General features: G+C 47.3%; 7 protein-coding genes across 7 annotated transcripts; 4 read left to right on the top strand and 3 right to left on the bottom strand.

The window, feature by feature from the left end:
- Positions 1–2063: 2063 nt before the first annotated feature.
- BDW43DRAFT_323178 (cytochrome P450) lies at positions 2064–3975 on the bottom strand (the record flags this gene model as incomplete). Its single annotated transcript, XM_032049696.1, has 5 exons — positions 3582–3975; positions 3156–3511; positions 2499–3089; positions 2303–2440; positions 2064–2252 (listed from the first exon to the last, which is right to left on the bottom strand). The coding sequence occupies exons 1-5, from the start codon at positions 3829–3831 to the stop codon at positions 2064–2066; spliced, it is 1524 nt and encodes a 507-aa protein (XP_031903744.1). The 5' UTR covers positions 3832–3975.
- A 272-nt stretch (positions 3976–4247) lies between these two features.
- Positions 4248–8677, top strand: BDW43DRAFT_297925 (major facilitator superfamily domain-containing protein; the record flags this gene model as incomplete). The annotated part of the gene is made up of 10 exons (XM_032044472.1): positions 4248–4410; positions 4785–5034; positions 5125–5386; positions 5561–5662; positions 6807–6960; positions 7016–7363; positions 7402–7604; positions 7646–8080; positions 8145–8391; positions 8595–8677. 10 exons carry the CDS (start codon positions 4248–4250, stop codon positions 8675–8677), a joined length of 2247 nt encoding a protein of 748 aa, XP_031903743.1.
- Positions 8678–9094: 417 nt separating this feature from the next.
- BDW43DRAFT_307919 (uncharacterized protein) lies at positions 9095–9648 on the bottom strand (the record flags this gene model as incomplete). The annotated part of the gene is made up of 3 exons (XM_032046349.1): positions 9095–9124; positions 9182–9528; positions 9585–9648. The coding sequence occupies 3 exons, from the start codon at positions 9646–9648 to the stop codon at positions 9095–9097; spliced, it is 441 nt and encodes a 146-aa protein (XP_031903742.1).
- Positions 9649–13991: 4343 nt separating this feature from the next.
- Positions 13992–14644, top strand: BDW43DRAFT_307918 (uncharacterized protein; the record flags this gene model as incomplete). The annotated part of the gene is made up of 4 exons (XM_032046348.1): positions 13992–14109; positions 14163–14222; positions 14290–14440; positions 14527–14644. 4 exons carry the CDS (start codon positions 13992–13994, stop codon positions 14642–14644), a joined length of 447 nt encoding a protein of 148 aa, XP_031903741.1.
- A 1132-nt stretch (positions 14645–15776) lies between these two features.
- On the top strand, positions 15777–17644 carry BDW43DRAFT_227805 (uncharacterized protein). Its single transcript, XM_032039484.1, has 3 exons — positions 15777–16444; positions 16500–17391; positions 17447–17644. Exons 1-3 carry the CDS (start codon positions 15863–15865, stop codon positions 17512–17514), a joined length of 1542 nt encoding a protein of 513 aa, XP_031903740.1. The 5' UTR covers positions 15777–15862; the 3' UTR covers positions 17515–17644.
- A 129-nt stretch (positions 17645–17773) lies between these two features.
- Positions 17774–19466, bottom strand: BDW43DRAFT_307916 (putative MFS transporter; the record flags this gene model as incomplete). Its single annotated transcript, XM_032046347.1, has 4 exons — positions 17774–18400; positions 18466–19007; positions 19085–19193; positions 19260–19466. 4 exons carry the CDS (start codon positions 19464–19466, stop codon positions 17774–17776), a joined length of 1485 nt encoding a protein of 494 aa, XP_031903739.1.
- Positions 19467–20165: 699 nt separating this feature from the next.
- BDW43DRAFT_307915 (uncharacterized protein) lies at positions 20166–21581 on the top strand (the record flags this gene model as incomplete). The annotated part of the gene is made up of 6 exons (XM_032046346.1): positions 20166–20342; positions 20405–20441; positions 20487–20554; positions 20615–20806; positions 20860–21159; positions 21306–21581. The coding sequence occupies 6 exons, from the start codon at positions 20166–20168 to the stop codon at positions 21579–21581; spliced, it is 1050 nt and encodes a 349-aa protein (XP_031903738.1).
- Between the last annotated feature and the right edge of the window lie 119 nt (positions 21582–21700).

The following is a 21700-nucleotide window of genomic DNA, read 5'->3' as shown; positions in this document are numbered from 1 at the left end:
GCCCTCTAAAATTGAAGCCATACAAAACACCATATAATTGCAATGCTATAGAATAATGAGTAGTTCTATCGATTCGGGCAGTTTGTAATCTTATGACCCTGTACATTGCAACCAGAGCACCTAGGTGGGGCGCGTCTAGGAGCTGATTCAGCTGGTAAAGCCCCATCTGCCTGTATAGCTTTATCTGTATATTCTCTGCTTTCTATAAGCGCCCTTGCTTCCTGAACTGATATACCTCTCTATTTGAAGCTGCTTCTTAGAGCGTTTTTGCTTTTTAAGCTACTTTTCATGAGTAGCCTGATATTGCTTAATTTAATGCTTTAAATAGTTACCTCAGCTAGAGCCTGTTCAGCACCTTTTAAAATCTGATTTAAATTCAGTTTAACAGGCAAATCAGAACTTCTAGATTAATTTCTTAACAGCTTTTTTAATCTGGTTTCTGATTTATTCAGCTGTTTTATAGTATAAGGTATTTTAGGTGCTAAGCTACCTTGACTGCTTGGTTTGCTGCCTGGAGGTGTAGGGGTTTTAAGCTACACAGTAATTTAAGCAAGAACCTGCTCAAGATTAAAAGGAACTAATCCAGTTATTTAAAAAGCACTGTAGATATTGCTACTAGTAAAGGCCTGCCTGCGGGCCTTGGAATAGATTAATAAAAAATTATCTTTATTAATATAATTAATTTTATAGTGTATTTTAGATTCAATTGACTTTCCGTACGCCTTTTTTAGAGGTGAAAAGCAGGTAATATCAAGCAGTTAAAACCTATGAGAAGTGTGAGTAGGCATGCAGATTAGTATAATATCATTCTCTAAGCAAATCTGATCAAATTAAGGTGTAAGATAACTATTATGGCTATTAAGAACAAGTGGACAGTATTGTTCTACAGATCGGCCTGTAGTAGCAGGTATAAAATAATTCTGTAGCCAGTGTAGGCTAATTTCATTACTTTTCTAACCATTAGGACTTATTTCAATCCTCTAATCTGATAAGATATCTTGATTCTTGTATCAGGTCTCTATATACACTTTACCTTTAAAAACAATATAAGGAGATAGAGCCCATTCATTAGAACTTATACATTCTATAGAGATAACCTATTTCCAGTTTCCTGGCTGTATAAAAAAAGGTTTCCCTTGTATATCAGACCTAGTAACTACCTTAGCAGTAGCTACTAGGCCCATTGTAAATCCCGTTTCATCAAAATTATAGATATCACTCAATGTAATACTATACTGCTGAATAACATTATTTAGCTGCTGGAACCAGGCACACAGAACCTTAGGATCTTTAGCTTTAGCACACTGATAGTTATATCTATATATAAAGCGCGCTTTCAGCTCAGGCCTGCGCCTAATAAAGGTTGAAACCCAGTTTTTGCCAATAGTAGTTAAAGTAACAGTAGAATCACGCTTAGCAAGCAGAAGATTAGCTATTTCTTGTATATAAGCAGGCCGAGAACTTGCTCCACGTCAATCTAGAGATATAATCCACTGTACAAGCGATTCTTCTTCAGAGATACTCAATTTATGATTCTCTAAGCGCACTTGAGGCTTAAAAGTGCTTCCTTTTAAGCGATCAGTCAATGTAGAACAAGGCACATTATAAACTTCAGCAGCCTTCCGTATACTGTCGAATTGTTGGTTTTTAATAGCGGATATAGCCAGCAGGATCCTTCCTTCTTGTTCCACTAAAGATTTTGATGATTTAGGCATTGGTATGACTGGTTCTTGAATTGCTTCAAAATTTGAGGCGCGTACAAAACGCGTAGGGTGGCCGGGTGGCCCGGGAAATACGTTAGTTAACAGAAAGTGTTGCTGAAATCTGAATAATCTGTGAATTGATTCATATGCAATCTCCTTAACTATAGAGACATCTTAGCATTCGTCGCATATACCAGATACAGGGCGACATAATATTCTCATTCAATGAAGGATTAAGGCTCTGTTAGAATATATAGAGAGAAGGCATACACAACGGCCACTCAATGGCATATCATATCAGGGCAATATGCGAGCAGGGCACTCATCCTTAAGTGGGAAAGGATGTACGACACGTCAGACTCAAATATCGCTACGCAACTTCACATAGCACTGAAACTTCGGCTTCACAAACCAATCATTCCACGTCGTCCATGTCCCTTTTGGCTCGGCAAGGTTAAACTCGAACTCGCGATACAGCTGTGGGATTACCTTTGACATTTCCAGCAGGCTTAGATTCTTCCCAATACACGTGCGGACACCGACGCCGAACTAGAATTTGTCAGTACGTGGTTCAGTAAATGATTTCAGGAAGACTGAACTGTTAAAAGGCTCTGTTCCAAGAGCGATAGCTTCTCTTTGTCCAAGTCTAGCCACCGTTCCGGGCGGAATTCTGCTGCGTCGCGGCCGAAGACGTCTGGGTTGTAGTGAACGACCCACGGGTTGACACCAACCATGGCCTAAGTATATGTCTGTAAGCATAACACCCCGCTTTTACTCAGTAGGATATAAACTCACCCCACTGGGAAAGTATTGTCCCGCGATAGTCTGCCCCTCAGGAGGCACCACGCGTAGGAATGATCGTCCAGCCGCAGGATGGACTCTCAGGGCTTCTTTGATGCAAGCCTGCAAGTACGGCATTTGACGAGCCTGTTCAAAGGTAGCCGGGTTAGACAGCTTGCCAGCGGCAGCAAAGGTATCGATCTCCTCTCTCAACTTCTTCGCCGCTCCTGGGCTCTTAAGCAACAAATAGATCACGACGCTGAGGGATATAGCCGTGGTGTCAGAGCCGGCCATGATATTATTCCCGACAGTGTTCTCCACATCAAGTTTGGTAACCTTGTTTCCCTTCCTCAGCGTGAGCAATTTAGTAAGAAAGTCATTTCCAGCTCGATCGATCCCCGAACGAGAATCAATTTGACCAAGAACATATTTCTGCACATTGTAAAATGGGATTTTAATCGGAATCACTCGCGCCAGCCACGCCAGCCATGGATGTATCTCGGGGATGACGCCCACCCGAGCGGCGTATGCCATGGTTCTGTCAATGCTCTCCAGGATGCCGTGCTCATCCTGACCCTTTTCCATCATCCCGAAGGTCTCGCCAAACTGATTGTCTCACATGTTATCCTAGGGCCACTATAGCAACTCCAGTAAGGGGAAGGTAGCACTTACGGTGATATCACCAATCACATCGTGGGCATAAAATTGCATCCAAGTCTCGACATCAAAGGGTTTCCCTTGCTGTGCGAAGTCTCTCAACTTCGCGCGTAGATGGAAGTTGCACCGATCGACACACCCCTCGTACGTGACTAACGTCGACATTGAGAAGAAATTTGCTACCGCTTTCCGACCTTGTGCGTGTCTTTTGTTATCGGTCTCGGAGAACAGGTTTGCATAGCCTGGTGTTGGATTCCCGAATGTCTCATAAAACCTGGCCTTCCTCAAAGTCGTTCTCCCAAGATATATCTGCTTGATTGCGGCTGGATCGCTAATGCTGAAGGTCGAGGGTGAGATGCGGACGATGGGACCTGTTAGTGCTGATGTTAATTGGCGATCTATTTATTGCAGATTATGAGGAGTCCACGCAGACGAGCCTACCATATCTCTGGTGTAATTCGATGTTAACCTGTTCAAAGTTACCCTTGCTTACTTCTCGAAGTTCCCAAAGCCTGGTGAACCGCGCCAGCCATGGTCCTGGGATCCGGCCAGTAGGGCCGCCATAGGCGTGATATCCAATGCGAACTATGTACACAACAACTATAAGGCATAGAAGTTGGACGGCGTATGATTGCCCTTCGCCCTTCTCCAGGGCTGTGCTCTGGTTAATCAACCGTGACAGAATGTCCATTGCCGCAATTTTAAGTTGTCAGTGCTTGTAATCGTGGAATAAGAAGGAGAACGATCGGGCTTCAAGCGAGATATTTATAAACCCGTTTGATGAAGAATTAGTCATCTCGCACAACATGATAATAGGGTAGCATACAGCACACTCGTGGAAATCATAATATGATGCTTATACGCTCATATAAAAACAATGCTTGACATATCTCTACCAGCTAGTAATGTATTAAAGAGGACGAGGCCCAACAATAGAGATTATATCTGATTCGTTAGATCGGTTAGCTTTGAGTTCAACGGTGTTGTTGGTGGGCCACCAGTAATAGAATAATCAGACCCACCTGGTATATGTAGAGTAAGTATACCTCAAGGAACTCTATATTTTCTTCCTACGCAAGAGCAACTTGGCTTGAGTTGGTCAATGTAATGGAGTCTGGTCATCGGCTTAACTCGAAAGTAGCTATGGTTGTGGATCACTTGCGCAACGTGGGGATGGGAATTCACAAGCACATTGCCGTACTGCAGAGCAATAAGACAGAGGATCTCACCGAGGATAGTTTGACAGTCGATCTTTGTGGGCGTGGTAGAAGTAATCAAGCGTTTATGCATCGTGACCGTAACAAGATTAGCTATCAGAGACCTCAGTGAGTCATGATAAAGTACTGGAATATAAGGATTCTCCTCTCTCAGCGTGACTATTATGATAATGTTTCGGCTACGATCGACCGTCTGTCTGGAGAAGGCCAGAATGGGCACCTTGCATATATATCTCATAACTATAGAGCGAGTGATTGATTTGTAAAGGAATATTGACTGATCAGGTGACCAAGGTTGCTAGATAGTCATTCTCCCAACGTCTTGAGAGTTAACCCGGGAACTATCCCCTATGCGACTCTGTTAAGATCCGTGACTTCAGATGATGACGGGCCTCTTATCTGTACATCAAATCTGATGGACTTGAAGAGCTTGACTTTTCAAACCTTGAATTGGTCTGTCCCATTGACGTAGACGATATCAGCAACCGCTGGTCGTATATGCCTGTCCCCGGACAGACAGTCAAGGAGTACCCAGCTGGGATCGCTGTCTTTATCTTCCGCATCCTGAAACCATACGCAGGGGTCGCGGTTCATTGTCGTGGTATCCTGCCGTCCATTCGTGCCAAGCAACTGGTAGCACAACCGGCAGGTTCACCACGCTGCTTGAGTCTCGTTCGGTCCGCTCAAACCCCCTACCCCCTACCAGGAAGCGAAGATACAACTGCGAGCGTCCTCCAGCAATAAATGTCGAACCTGTACGAATCCAGGGACAGATATGATGACGAAGCCTTGTTTGCTGCATTCCAAGCATATCTGATATACTCATTGGTTCTTTTCTTCCGACTTAGCCAAGCTCGCAGTGACTTCTTTCGCAGAGCAATGACCAACCTCCAGGAGCTTGCTTGCTCTTCGTCCCACTGGGGGCTTATGTGTGCAGCTGATCTGCGACGAGTCAGGCCAAGATGGGAGGAGTGGATTGTCACGGAGGCTAAGCGGCGGACGCTCTATGTTATGTACCTGTTTGATCGCGTTCTTTCTGCCCAAAAGTGATTGTCTACTTTCTTGGGCACTGGTATACAAGGGTTACCAGCGCCGGCGAGTGTATTATTGTGGCAGGCAAGATTTCGATATGTCTGGAAAAGAGAGGATGATGCTGACATGGCGCAATGGATGAAAGGGGGTTTGAGTATTGATGAACTATAGCTAATGCCTGCCGACTTGGGTGAATTTGGGATCGCGAAAAGACGCCCCATGGTGGATGACTGGCTAGAAAATATTGATGAGTTTGGAACTGTGTTTTACGCAGTTATGGATGATTTATAATACTATTGTGAATACTTGGTGTTCGAGGCAATGTCTAAACTTTCCATTTTGATGTAAGGCAGAGTTGAGGTTGTGCATTGTAAAGAGTTGAGACTACTATGCACCAAAATAAACCTTAAGACTGCTCCAGAGCCTGCAGAGACTCATCGAGAGAGATCAAGTTCAAGCTCATCTTAGGTATAAGCTTGTTGAACAAGACACCGGAGAATGCTGTAGTATGTCTCCACTGGCTGGTCCAACACGTTGTCCTTGATCACGTAAATGTTATAGTCCAAGTCAAACAAGCGATAAATAGTGCTCATCACAACGCCGGAAAGGGCCAATCCAGGCTATAAATTTATGTTAGCTCTGTGAAGCCAAAAAAGCGTAGGCTTATGTACAATAACAACTGTATTAATCTTCCGCGCGCTCAGTATCTGCTCCAGGCTGTTGGCCATGGTAGCGGACCATCTGGTCTTATGTATTATAGTATCCTTTTCATCAGTATAAAAGCGTAGACAATCTGTCAATCTGTACTTCTGGGGAACCATTCTCGAAGGTTCCGAACGGTGCGATTAACCTGGCGAACGGGGTGTTGTCCTGGACCTGGGGCTGGTCACTGGCGAAGGACAGAGTGGAAAAGATGGTAAGCAGGCGGGGAGGCTTCTGGTGTACTGCATCGTTCCATCGTGAATAGTTCGAGACGAGCGCCTGTCCTTCGGTCGTGTCTTTGACGGCGCCGATAAGCACTGATATCCTATCCAAATTGAGGATGGCGTGGTGATCACCGAAGCTCAGGCGGTTGTCGGTGGACTGTGCCGGAGACGACATGTTGATTTGTGAATCAGACTATAATTCAAAGAAAAGACGAAGTCAAGTGCGTTTTTGCCAAGGAGCCAAGAACAGCTGTCGATGGGGATAGTGTACTGGTCTATCTATATACCTGCAGGTTTTTGCCCTAACGGAGTTGAGATCCCAAGTTGAGATCCCAGAATCACGCTCGGGATTCCGACCTCAGGTCCGGAGAAAGGAGTCAAAGATCTCTTGTCACTGTAACATCATGGTCCGTATATATCCCCACCATTTAGGACTCACACCTGTCACTCGTTTAACTTCAATCGCTGCTATTAAGTAGTCAATTAAAAAGTGGCCACCATCTACTGAAGCTTGCAGAGCCCATTGGCAAATCACTACTCCAGCAATGGTACCGCCAACAGATGCCCCTCCAGAAGCACGTTACAGCATCTTCGATAAGAGACAGAGATGGCTAATCATTGCAATTGTTTCAACTGCCGCGACTTGTATGCTCTTCTATTACAAAGCCAAATATAGTAGGCCTAATAATATCGAAAACAGTTTCCGGTTTCGCATCAAATATCTATTTCCCAGCCTTACCAACCATTGCGGACGACCTCAACGTTTCTCTGGAACTGGTTAATCTTACAGTTACTTCATACCTTATCATCCAGGGCTTAGCACTGAGTCTCTGGGGTCCAGTATCCGACGTAAAGGGCCGTCGAATTGCTTACATATACTCATTCATTGTCTTTCTGTGCACATGTATTGGCCTCGCATTACGCAAGAACTACGCCGCCCTTGTTGTTCTAAGATGCCTTCAGAGCACAGGTAGTGCCAGTACAATCGCCATTGGATCTGGTGTTGTCGGAGATATCACCACGCGTGCGGAACGTGAAGGGTATATGGGTATCTTCCAAGCAGGTTACTCGTTCCTGTCGCTGCAGGACCGATAAGTGGAGGTGCCTTGGCTTGGTCCTTAGGATGGCATTCAGTCTTTTGGTGCTTAGCCATCTACAGCGGGGTCTTCCTCATCCTACTTGCCCTTCTCCTCCCCAGAACCCTTTGGTCAAAAGTCGCAAATGGAAGCCTGAAACCATCAAACCCAGTGACCAGATACCCGCTCAATATCTATCAAAGATCAACCAAGGTCCGATGGAAATCAGAAGACGACGACTCGGAGCAATACAGCCTGCAGCGAGAAAGAATATCGACATCCTAGAATCCCTCCGAATGCTCGTAACCAAGCAGGCAACTCCCATCATCCTCTTCCTGGCCGTCTACTACGCCGTCTCGCAGATGAGCATCACGGCCATGTCCTCGATTTTCAATGACCGCTATGGCCTCGGCGAAATCCAAATTGGCCTTACATTTATCGCCAACGGCGTGGGATCCACGATCTGCACGTTAGTCACGGGTAAAATTCTAAATATCGATTATCAGCGCATGAAACAGAGTTACGAGGCGTCGCTTGGCGCTGAAGCAGCGAATGATGGCACCCGCAGTGAAGATGACTTTGATGACTTTTCGATTGCACGGGCCCGTCTGCGACACGTACCGTTGTTCTCGCTTTTGCAGTGTCCCTCGATTATTCTTTTCGGTTGGACCATCCAGTACCCCGATCATGTGCATATTGCTGTTCCCATCGCGTCTACTTTTTATCACCGGGTGGACTGCTGTTTCTACGCAGTCTGTTATTATGACTTATCTTGTCGATATCTTTCCGGGTAGGAGTGCGGTAGCAAGTGCGGGTCTTAATCTGGCTAGGTGCTTGTTTGCGGCTAGTGGGACGAGCTTTATTATGCCTATGGTTAATGGGGTTGGTGTTGGTGCGGCGTTCACGATTTGTGTTGCTGTGCAGCTTGTTGCGTTAGTTGGGCCTTTCGTACAGTGGAAGTTTGCTGGGGTATGGAGGAAACAGGCGCAGGATGGGACTCGTGATGCAAGAATGGCTAGAAAAGGGAGAATAGGTGCAGAGACTGTGAACTTACAAAAATGGACTTGGGATACCGTGTATTATATCGCCATCACGGGCAGTGCTTGTGTTTTGTTTTTACGTAGGCTTTGTCCGTAGCCAAGGGCTAAGGGCCAAGGCTGGATAGATAAACCGGTAGTAGGGTATTTGAGTAATGCATAATAGAGCTTTGGCAAGAGTTATCGGTTCGTGTATTCGAGGTGCTAGTCGCTGCACTGTCCAGTGTCAGGCAAAGGGCTGGGCACTAAGCTCAAGATGTAGATATAGAGACGTAGGCAAGCTGATATGCAATTTCTCAGAGGTATGAAATAGATTTTGGAGAAAGGTCTAGTGGTAAAAAATTAAACATGTAATGCAATATAAGATTTATCCGTTAAACTACGCCATTGGATTCCAAGAAGGATTCCTTAGAAACGCCTCGAGTTACCGAAGTCCAAGACTATAGCACTACAGGAGTATATCTGGAACTCAAGAGCCATCACTTGGGGCAGGTATACTTTCGATATAGAAAAAGTTATCGTTACAATGATTGAGTTCAATTTGCCCACCGTAGTTACCATTCAACACTGTACAAATTCTCATCATGCGTTCTATCCGATCGAACACATCATATCAAACTGCCACATCATAAAACCTTACCGAGATTTCTAACAATGTGTCCAGATCTAGCAGCCGCCAAGCTTCTTGGCTGGGCCCTGAAAGAGAGTAAACCGTTAGAGAAGAGATTATTAGCGGGGGACTTTGGGACTTACGCATTTGACACCTCCGATGCCGTGTCCACCGTATGCTTGACATTTGTCATCGGTCTGCAGGTTCACCGGAATCTCACAGCTCCAGTCGGTGAAGAGCTCGCATTCCCAGCAGGTGTTGGATCCAAGAACCTGGGTTTTGAGGGAGTTGAAGAAGAGAGAGTCACCGTAGAAGCCATCATCACCACAGGCAGCAGGGTCAGCAAAACCGCCGTCGGTGTAAAGAGAGCATTTAGCGTCAGAAGGCGGGGCCTTGCCAAGGGCGATACAAGTGTCTGCGTTTCCCTCGTAGATCTTGTATTTGGAATCTTTATTGGCATTGCAGTCGAAAACGTTGTTGTAGACAGTGACTGAGGAGTATGTTAATAACTCACCCGAGATTAATCTGCATAGATTATTTACTCACATTCGTAGGCATTAGCCCCCATGATGAGGCCAGCACCGAACATCAGGACTTGGTGAAGACGCATGATGGATAAGATTTTTTTGAAGATGCACTGTGGTGGTTGAGGAAAAGTTGTTTGGCTTGTTGATATTTCAGAATGGCTCGTTAAGGGAGAGCTACACGGGGTATTTATATCTTTTCGTCGCACTATTCTACCATGGATGGGCACGACTTTGGCTGGAGTCCAACGCCTTCACCAACGAAATGGCCCCCAAAGGGAGCATATTGGAGAGTAGGCAGATCTGCACGAAGCCTTTACAACCGAGCTTCTCGCCCCCAAGTGGAATTGGCCTCCACGCAGGATATCCAATTCTTTGGCCCAGTGCTCAGTCACTGACCAAGACAAAGGAAGAACTCTCTGGCCAACAATTGGGCTACATCAAGGCCGCGTTGGACCGATACATGGAACTGTAGAGCATTCTTGTCAAAAGCTCCGATCAATACTAAATTCGTTCATAGACTTGCCTCACTGCCACCGGTATCGACCCACCGTACGCTCGCAGACTCTCAAGGTCCGAAGAAAGGGGCACTTTCTTTCACAATCTGTCCCTATCTTTATCCCTATATCCTCTATTCTTTATCAGCTACTATCACATCTCTCAAAGCAATCAACATGCGAGCTATTTCCTACAAATTTTTACGATTTAGAAAGATATTGCACTAGTGGCGGAAGAAATGTAACCGACAGCCGAATCACCTCGGCCGGGCCCAAATATAACAACGGACAAATCAGCATCCTATATCGATGGGGATTATATCATACCACTCTACGAAGTACGCTAAGGCGTATATCTGGTGCATGGCATCAAAGCTTGACCCTTTCCGCACAGGCCCGAATTGGGTTGGTTGAGAGATACTCGATCTTGAGTTGTGACTATCCATGCCTATCTATTTTGTGTATACTAAACTCTTCCAGAACACCCTACCCTCTCAGAGATTTGCCTTCTACTAGCTATCATACCGTGCCAATGGGATAAGGGCCCTTCTATATGGTCCATGATCTCCCAATAGCTGCTATCACAGCATATTTCACAGAGCGCCTTGCCACGCCACCTATGTCAGGGGCTGAATCCGCACGGGAAAGCCGGGAGCTAAATCCTACTAGTTTCGCGTAGAATCTCTAATCGGACAATACTTCTGAATAACACTGCTCAGCCTACTCCGTACACTTCCTGTTGTTGGGATGCATTGTGGAGTTACTAGTAGGACCCACTCAGCATTTAGTAACCTGGGGGCCAAAAGCTTTTCCAGGTTTTGTTTCTCGGCTGGGGGTCGCGGTGTCTAAGGACATTCTATAGCCCAGACCACAGTCTGATTTCTGAGTCACCTTACATGCATTGGCAGTGGTCTAACAAGTGCATGCCATTGAACAGCCACCGTAGGTATAGGCCATCAAAGGCAGGGAACGATTCTGCAGAACTCTCATTGTTCGCCTCTAATGTCGTCCTCCAGCGATCAATTTGCCTCTCGCATTCTATCAACTCCTGGGAATGTGACTGCTCGTGCTTTTCTCCCAGTCGTTGGCGTGACCTGCTATCTTTCCCAGGCACCACTCTGGATTTATCATGTGGGTTGATACTTAAATGGTCACTAGCCTTCTATGTTTCCCCAAAGGCTACCTTAGAAAGCTCATCAGCTTGGCGTCAGATTCTATGATTGAGAGATGATAACCCTTGGAGAGGCTACGGAATATCATCCAGGGGATCTCCTTGGCAGGTGAAAATTAGAGACCCTTTTAGTCAAGGCAACCAAGGCAGGCGGCTGAGAGGTTTGCGGTTAGGCTTGAGGACCGATCCTTCGTCCGCTATGGCTTGTATCCCACAATGTGTCTTCTTCCCTCTTGTTAAGGCTGCTTGTTGGGAGTTGTGTTTCCTGAAGTACCAATTTTTCCCATCTATCACAATTTCGACGAGTACATAGCCAACGAAAACGAGGATAGTGGCCGGGGATATTTACGTTCAATCGAAATGTTCGAATCGAGATGCCAGGATCAGCTGAAAGAGGTCTATCAAGGTCTAGCAGAACCAACACGGTATATGAGATTGTGGCATAAAATGAGGCAGAAAATCTTAACACTCAGAAAACCTTCATTATCGTAAATCAGATGGTCCCCAATACATGGCCTGCTAAAGATTGGATTGGCAGAGCCTCCAGGAAGATTAAGTACACGGCATGACTCAGGCTCGCTCTAAGCATGACGAAGAGTATAGTTGGACGCCATCTTGGGAAGCTAGGGGTATCATATAACGAAGTTGCATGGCGCTACTGACAAGTGAGCCCCCGGTGACATCGTGATTGAAGTGAACCTGGTAGCTGAAGAGCTGACTCGGGAACATCACACTTTAACCAACGAGGGCTCCTAACTACTCTGGCCATCATCGGAGCAAAAGCTTCAAGCCCCACTTTCATAGCCTACACGCAGTATACACAATTACCCCTAAAAGGCGGCCCGTAGGCGTTTCTGTGTAGCTTATAGCCTCTTCCTCTGAAAGGCCTTGGCCGCGGGGTGTCTCTATAAAGACATAAAAACATCGCATGACTCCATCTCTCCTCGGTATCACAATCACAGTCTCACAATCTGCCATTCCCAAGTCTCCAGAGGAGGCTACTTGACACAACACAGACAACCATCTGTACTTAGCCAGCAAGGCTTTAAAGGCTTAGCCCATATATATCATTAAAAAAAATCAAGGATAATAACAGTGTAGATATTACAATCTTGCGTTCTATAAATTAAATAAACACTTAACCCTGAAAGGGGAGAAACTGCTATATATGGTACTGCTGTGTTTTAGATTGCCTTGATAACTCAGAGTTCGAGCCTCCCCTAGGACCACCAAATTGTTGGAGGATGCCAAACCGATGAAGTTGGTTTTTCATTGTTCCACCTACGATCCCGACAAACAGGTGCATATAAACGTCGTCAAGAAATTGGGTGAGAAGGAAGAGCGCTATGTTCTCATAACCAGATGATAAGAAAAACTATTTTCGCCAATGTTTCCAACACGAAGTGATTCTGTCGCTATTTCCCTCAGAGAAGATATATTTTTTTGAGCGAGATATCCCTGCCTAATTATCACAGCTTGAACTTAACACGAAATCTTCTTTGCGGCAGACCCATGAAGCCATTCGCTGTTAGATTATCATCACATTCAACACTACTGCTACCTTTATTGGTTGACACGTTCAGTTGTCAATTAGTACAATCGAACAGTAGATGTGTGGTAGAGCACGGTATAAATAGGCTCTTTGAATCACTGATAATTTAGTTGATACTGGGCTCATGAGACAGAGGAAATGAGGCTGATGAACGTACAAGATAGATTTTATATTCTTAACAACCTCACTTCTGCCTAAATCTCGGGTAGTACCCTTCACCGTCTCAGTTGAATAAAAAGATGTGAAGGGATATTCTATCCAAATTTCTTTAAGTAAAAGAAATTACTGTTATGATACTAGAGGCTCAAGAAGTAAATAATATGCTCGATGGATAGAATTATCAACTGCCAGTTTTCAGTACCTCGTTTATTCACTCGCCCTTCCATCCCCGAAGATGGAACAGGATCACGCAGCCACAGTACCTCACTCCTGACCAATGTCAACCTAGACTCACTGGCTTTATACACTCTCGTCATGTTTGATACCCGCTTACGAGTCAGCTCCTAGAGTAACGGTCCAACCATGGCCGCTGTGGGCTGACGTCTCCGTGCGCCGCCAATAACATTCCCAAAAATCACTAGCAACCCCCACATGTGAAACATATCTTGCAGGACGACCTCCTATTTAGTGGGTTTAACCGTTTATTAAGGATAGTTTAGATATCAGCCATTGGGTAGTTCGATACTATGGGGAGATGGATTAAGGGTTACGGCATATCCAAAACGGTGCTCATCACGCGAATCCACGAGACTATCTTTACAAACGTCCGCTCCAGATAGGCAAACACTTACGAGATTCTGGGACCTGTCGGTTTTCTATTCAATAAAATCGATTGAACGGTAAACCGAGTCTATTCAGGCTGCGTCGATCTCTGATTACGTCTGCACTGGTGTAGCCTGACTACAGTGCCACACCCCGTACTCCGTACGTCTAATCTCATAGCTAGAACCAAGTGGATCTTCTTTAATTAAATCAAGCTCTCCTGACTCTAATCTTCCGGGTGACCTTCGGGATTAGCCCAATTCTAGAACGATCGGTATGATCCACTCTCATGAAACAGTCTACCCCGTAGTTTCATCGTGACTTACTTGAATCAAATAGCTACAGTACTCCGTCCAAGCATCCCATGTATTCCAGATATAAAAAGCGCCGGAAGTTCTCTCTTGTATTTGTTCTTTCAGTAGCACACTCTAATAGCAAACTTTCAATATGGTCTCCGCTACATCATTTGTTGCTCTTATCTTCGGCGCCTCTCTGGCGGCCGCCACCCTTGACCCAGCCTCCTCGAACACCAAGGGCAAGTGCCCCGGCACTGTCAACTGCAGTCGTATGTGTTATTGTCCACCCCAAAAACTTTCATCGTACTCACAAAGTAAATAGCTGCAAAGACTTCCACTGCCATCCAGGCTGCTGAGTGCGCCTACAACACGAGAACCTCCAGTAGTTTCCTCCCTTTGTCTTTCTTGCTCATTTACCGCTTCTTACAGAATACTAATGTTAGTGACAGAGGCGCAAACCTTCGCCGTCTTCGAGACCGACCACCAGTACGACTCCTCCCACGGTGCCCCCTATGGAACATGTAAGGCATACACCTGCACTGCGCCAACGGATGCTGAGATGACGAAATCGGACGACGATTGCTGGACCTTCTTCTGGAAGTAAGTGCTACACTGCTATGGGGCCACACATGCATATGTGTATGCATTATATATGGAATGGCATACTGATCGAGCTCTGCGCACAGTGACAACGGAGAGTCATCCGGTGTCGGAACTACCTGCATCAAGAGCCCTAAGGATGGCACTTGTGGCTGCGAGAACTCCGATGGAACTTTCATCTACGGCGGAAGCAACTGCTCTTAGACTTTCTAGTTATAGCCATAGCAAGGACTGGTGATTTATCGAGTTTCTGGAGGGGGCGCTCAGGGGATGGTTGATAGCAGTGTATATATGAAATGAATTAGGCTTCCCCCCCCCCTTTCTATGACCAATACTAACCGAACTTTTCTTTGGGATGACAAAATACTTTAACCTATATAGAATGCAGGTGGCTAAAACCCTAGACACGCACTGCATTAGAGTATGCATGTTGGAGAGGTAGATTCAGACGAGCTTCAATTGTCCCTGTATGGGAATAAGCTGTTGTAGCGAAACAATTGATGTTAATATTACCTACTCTCGGCATCTTCACCCACACGACCTTGAAAATGTTTCCGTATACCGTTATCCATCATCAAAGTGTTGAGATAGTGACTGAACGAGCGTCAGCATTCCGCACACCCAATTATGCTTCCTGTCTTGCTGATGTAGGCCAAAAATGTCAACAACGTTTTGAAATTTCCCTTAAGTCCGCTGGTTTATGATACATATCCATGTCGCAAAGAGTGACAGAGACGCAACCCATTCCCCCTTATACCATGATATTAACCAGTATCCTAATGAGCGAGGAACGACGTGTCATACGGTGGGGTGGGCCCTCTTGGCAGGATAAAAATAGTGAGAAACTAGATGAAGCTAAGAAGACCATGACGAGTGTTGTTGCCGATCAACCGTTTCATGTCTCTTCTTTTCCTCTTTTATCCCTTTGCTTTCCCCTGCATTTTCATGACTGATACCAGTAGCCAGTAGATGTAGAAAGATTTAGGTCATGTGGAATCATGTGCCTGGCTGCCGAATGTGGGGAATGTTGTTTGCCTGCTTTGCATTGGGGACGTAATATCACGTGATCTAACCCTCATCCGCAACCAGCCCTACCACGTGATGTGGAGCCCCTTTGCGGCCATAACGGAAGGAATCCTTACAATTAATTGATCCGGATTCTCTTACGTTACGTTGCGTCTTCCCTTCTCTTCGTTCCTCTTTTCTTTTCTTTCGTGATCTCTCTTTCTTTGTCGCTCCTTCGTTTTAGAATTTCTCGTCTTTTACGATCTTCCCGTCAGAACAATAACCCGCTTACGATCTCATCTATAGACCGCCGTCCGTCATAGAATCAATCGACTTATTGCCCCTTCATGGGCTTGAGCCTGTGAATGTTGACCAAATCATAATTCCCTTGAGATTGAAACCCCCCGCATTTTTATCATGAAGGTCCAGCGCTTCTCCTCGTCGTTTCTTCTCTTCCTCCTACCCGCCATTGCGACAGCCTTAGGGGACATCGCCCCGGTTCCCTCCACTGCGCTCAACCCGACCGTTGCTGAGCGCGATGCCGCAACCGCAAATTCCGCCGTAGACGGACTTGCTGCTCCCAAGGTCTCTCCTAAAGGGACACTGGACGCCCCGGTGGATGGCAAGGACGGCCGGCCCCACGCCGGTCCTTGGGTCGAGACCAATGCGGAACGCGATCGCAAGAAGACAGGCACCGCCAGAACATCGGAGGAAAGAACAGACACCAAGTCAGCGGATCAGGTCGGTCCAGATGGAAAGCGTATTCCCCACTCGAACGATGGGGTTATGGATGACCCTAATCGCACCGGCCCGAAAGAGGGCACGCGTGGAACAGAGGGCGGAGTGTCGGAGAAGCTCAAGGGCAGCCAACAATCAGGAGAGAAAGTACCGGGTAGCCCTAAGGAGGCTCCTCCTTTGCCTCATAGTGAACAAAAGAAGGTTCCTTCGTCGGAGGACAAGGAAGGGAAAGCCTCCGATTCCAATCTGGGCGTCCTCGAGGTATAATCAATCAGCTCTTGACTAGCGTCTGCATAATAGCTAATCTGAATTCTAGAAGCCCGCCGATTTGCCGGAAAAGCCTCACGACATCCCTCATCCCAAATCCCCAGCTCCTGTGAAAGAAGACCCCCTCGGCCTCAATCCTCCCACGGGTTCTACCGGCAAAACCTCCGCCACGCCCGAAGAGCCTGTGGATGTACTGCACTCGCTCATCGTCTCGTTTACCATGATCGTGGTTTCCGAAATTGGTGACAAGACTTTCTTGGTGGCAGCTTTGATGGCCATGCGGCACCCACGTCTCCTCGTCTTCTCCGCCGCCTTCGCCGCGCTGTTTGTCATGACTGTGCTTTCTGCCATTCTTGGACATGCTGTGCCCACTCTGATTCCCAAGTCGCTGACCAAGTTACTGGCTGCTGGCCTCTTTTTCGTCTTTGGACTGAAACTGCTCAAGGAGGGCCGGGAGATGTCGCCTGACGAAGGTGTTGGCGAGGAAATGAAGGAAGTGGAGATGGAATTGGAAGAAAAGGAACAGGAACAACTCCGCAAGAGTCGACGTCGCTCTTCGGTGACCCCCCATTCTCTAGAGGCTGGCCGTGCCGGACGCGGCAAGTCTCGTTCGGCGAGCAACCGTCTACCTTCCCCGCCCGAGAGCCTGTCCTCTTCCTCATCTCGGGGGTCTTCCCCGTCGCGGGGCCGTCAGTTAGATAGCATCCTCTCTGGCATGAACAATCTCTTCTCGCTCCTTCTCAGCCCCGCGTGGGTGCAGACATTCGTCATGACGTTCCTCGGAGAGTGGGGTGACCGCAGTCAGATCGCGACCATCGCCATGGCTGCGGGACAAGATTATTGGTGGGTGACGGTCGGTGCGATCTCTGGACACGGCCTTTGCACTGCGGCGGCTGTGATTGGAGGAAGTGCCATTGCAGGTCGTGTCAGTATGCGTGTCGGTAAGTACATGCGCTCCTGCTTTGGTTTTGGAAACATTGGCTAACGTGATGACAGTGACTCTTGGCGGCGCCGTCGCTTTCTTGGTCTTCGGAGCCATCTACTTGATTGAGGGACTTTATTAGACCATCTCCTTTTGCTCTTGCTTAATGTGTTTGGGACCTTCTCATGTAACATATATTTTTCGAATCCTTGAGCGCGTTGCGATGTTGGGCGCTCGACATCTACTACGTTTTAATGAAAAAGCACCTTCCATGAGTTCATGAGTCTGATGTTTTATTACTTTTCAATATCAAAATGGATCGAGGCAAATACCGGAACCTTCTATATACATCCACTATCTTATTGACATTCCAACCAAGAGTCCTCCCTTAAGAGAGAATCCTAATAAACATAACGAAACCATCGGTTCTCCCTATCGGTCAACCCTGCCCACTTCGTCTCATCAATAACCTCGCCTTCGCCCTCGCCCGCTGCCTGTGCCCTTCTACGATTCTCCCACACATAATACAAGAACAGCACAAACGTCAACGCCCCCGCGGCGGCCTGCGTCGCCAACACGGCGATCTTCGCTGGCCGATATCCGGGCGCATCTCTCGCCTGGAACGTCTGCGGTCCGATAATATTGCCTACCGAGAACGACCCAGCCACCAATGCACTGGCGAACGCGCGCTTCGTGTGTCCTGCACAATTGGCCATCGTCCACTGATACAGAATAGGAAGGGTCGCGACGATAGCATTGACGAGGTAAATGCCAATCAGGACCCCGGCCTTATCATGCTTCGGTAAGAACGCAATGAGCGCCCCACCGACGATTCCAGGGATAGTGCAGAAGATGAACCAGGCCCAGCGGTGGGAAGTCTTGCGAATGCCAATCCCGACAGCCAGCGTGAAGAAGATACTTATGATTCCCGAAGGCGTGTTCAGCAGAGCCGAGTGCGGCGGCGTGAAGCCAAAGCCGTTGATTAGGGTTGCGGAGTACGTCGTGACCACGCCCGAGGACACGGATGTCTATCAATGTATAATAATCCTTGGATTAGCTTCTTTTCCGCAATGAATCAGCTAAAAGTACCTACGCATATTGTAGTTAGCGTCAGAAGCCATAACTGCACGTCCCAAACCGCCTCCCAAATCTGCCTCACGTCCACCCGACTGCTCCACACCCCCGTCTGATTGACACTGACATGTCGCAACAGCGCAACCTTCTCGCCTTCGCTCAACCACCGCGCCTTCATCGGCGTATCAGGAATGAAAAGCATCGTCAACCCCCCCACAAGCGACGTGATTAGTCCCAGAACAAGGAACATAATCCGCCACCCAGCGAACGAGTTGTGCACCTGCTGGAACGCGAAGGAAATAATCCCTCCGAGGATCTGCGCCACGCCAAGTCCGACGTACCAGAACGTGAATCGCGGCGCTTGTTCGCTGCGTGTATAGAACTGGCTGCTCAGGAGCATTAATGAGGGCCCGATGGTAGCTTCAAACAGCCCCAAGAAGATCCGAGCTACTAGTAAACTGCGGTAGTCATGGGCGCCGGCGGAGGCTGCTGCCGCGATGCCCCAGAGAGTAACGTTAATGCCGAGCCATTTTGCGGCGGGGATCTTTTGAAGCAAGTATACTTTTGTTCACACACATATCAGTGGCTCAGTTTATGTATGGGATTATATGAGGACAGGGAATAGGTAGGATATGTACCATTCGGAACCTCGGCGATCAGATACGCAATAAAGAACCATGTCGCGGTATTCGAGAAATCATTGCCTACTAGATTGAGATCGTTCTTTAATCCCATCACGGCCGCATACTACACCCTTAGATTGTGTTTAGTCACGTCTAGTCCCCGTGTTAGGGTTAAGCGGGGCTCACGTACGTTGAGCATCACTTTGTCGAGGAATTGCAGCACGTAGCAGCAGAACATGAACGGGATAATGCGGCAGTCGATCTTGCGCCGGAGCGCGCCCATGTCCACCCCCTGGGCGTCTGCTGCACCGGCATGCCCGTTCAGATACTCAGCAGCATCGTCGATTCGGTTCGCAGGGATGGCGTGCGCCACGGCATCGGAGTGTTTCTTGCCCATGTAGAGCCTGAGGGGTTGGGTTCCAACAAAAAGAAAAGAAAAGAAAAGAAAAGAGATGTTCACAGAGCACAAGACTAGGTAACAAACATTCCACGCAGTGACAGCAAAAAAAGGGTAAGGAAGAAAGGGCGCAGGCGGGACACGAAGAAGAAAAGAAAAGCCAGGAGTTGCCAGCTAAAAAATCTCCGACACGAGAACTCTATTTGAAGTTTAATTTCATTTATTTGACTTAGCTATAGTTTGAAGAAAATGATAATTCTCCCCATTTCTAGATGGTTGGTTGCTTGCCTCTTGCCCTAAAGGGACTGCTGCTTTAGTGTGCGGTGGCGTGGTGGAGATTTTTCTCTTTTGCTAAACAAGCTCTGCTTGTCCGAGTAGTTTAATTATGGTTAATTTTTGGAAGGATTGGTTGCAATTTAAATGAATTCTATTTGTTTGCTTTTTATCCCGCTCGAATGCCCATTCCAGACGACTACACGAGGTTACGCCAAATGTCTCACACCCTTGCTCTGGAATGATGGCTGGAAGAGGTTGGCTGAAGTAATAATAATAGCGAAAAGAGGCGTAACTATTTGTGTTAGGATACAGATCATCATGCAGGAGGCATCTGGCGTTTAAAAATATCAATTCGGGCGTCTTTGGTCTTCCTTAGGTCTCGTTTGCATCTATCTGGCGACTTTCCTATGCTTTGGATAAACTATGGGCTGGGTGTACCATGCCTCTCCCGATGTCGAAGCCCAGTCTCAATATCGCGAGATTCTGGGCGTCTGTCTTAGTCTAACCCTGCTGATGGTCATCACTGTCTCCCTGCGTCTCGGGCTTCGGATTCATGCTCGTCGGCTGGGCGCTGCAGATTATGTGATGGGGATGAGCATGGTGAGTGACATTCTTTATCGAGGAAGCGGAGAATCGAAGAAGGCGACTCTAATCCATCTCAGCTCTTTAGCGTCATCTATAGCGCGCTATGTATCGCCCGTAAGTCACTACCTTAGAATCCAGACGAGGAACTCACATCCGCAGAAAGCAAATACGGTCTGGGACTTCCACTCAACCTGCGCCCGAAAGAAAACCTCCCAACATACAAAAAGGTATTGAACAGTAGAATTAGACCCATGCACTGTCACAACTCACAATCTAACAGTGACCAGCTCAACTACGCCGGCCGTCCCTTCTACCAGGTCGGAATCGCCGGCTTTAAAGCCTCCCTCTGTCTTAGCTACCTCCGCTTGCTCTCCAAAACATCCATGTCTCTCTACCGCAGCCTCATTTGGACCGTAGTCATCATCTCCACCCTCGGCCATATCGCCGGGGCCTGCACTCTGATCTTCAACTGTCGCCCGGTAAGCCCCCTGATCCTGACCAAGAGGAATCACTAGTACTAACAGAACATCAGGTCGAACTCGCTTGGCGCACGAATATCACAGGCACCTGCCTTCCCATCGGCGACAACTTCTACGGCCTCGCCATCTTCACCATCATCTGCGACATCGCTGTTATCTTCCTGCCGATCCCACTCCTCCTCCGACTCAAGATCAAACCGGCCCAGAAAGCCGGCGTCGTGTGTCTCTTCCTCCTGGGCCTCTTCACGACTATTTGCTCGATCATGCGATTAACACAGATTCACCGCGTGGCCTACGGAGACGGGAATTCCACTGCGCTGGTCCTCTGGGGGACTATCGAGTTTAATGTGGGCGTAAGTACTGTAATTCATCTAGAGGGATCTACCAAGGACCCTCACAAAAAAAGAAAAAGGGAAGGGAAAGAAGCAATCGCAAACGCAGACGCAAACGCAGACGCAACCGCAAATTATGACCAATTACTGGGCTAACAAGCTTCTAGAATATTATCACTTGTATCCCCTACTTGACTCCACTACTTAAGGGCCTAGTGCGAGATTCCCGATCTAATAGTAATCCGTACGAGAGCCAATGGAGATACACATTGGAGTCATGGAAGGATCCGCGATCTCAGCTGCGATTGCCTGCGTCGGCGCCGGTGCATCTGAGGCGCTCACCTAGTGAGGAGTTGATGTTGGATGGGCGACCTGGTCATGGGGGAATTGAGATGACTGTGGAGTTGCGGGTTTCGTTGGAGCGGAAGGCGTCCAGAGTTTAGAAGAGGTTAATTTAGTTTCTTTATTTCATTTGGCTTATATTTAGCATGTAGAGAGAGCTAGGTCTTGGAGGAAGAGAGTTTCTTTCTCCGTGCGTAAGCGCTAGTCGGTCTGATGCTGG

The sequence above is a fragment of the Aspergillus alliaceus genome (assembly GCF_009176365.1).
Source record: "Aspergillus alliaceus strain CBS 536.65 unplaced genomic scaffold BDW43scaffold_7, whole genome shotgun sequence".
Classification (NCBI taxonomy): Eukaryota; Fungi; Ascomycota; class Eurotiomycetes; order Eurotiales; family Aspergillaceae; genus Aspergillus; species Aspergillus alliaceus.
This window is presented reverse-complemented; position numbering and strand designations above follow the sequence as displayed.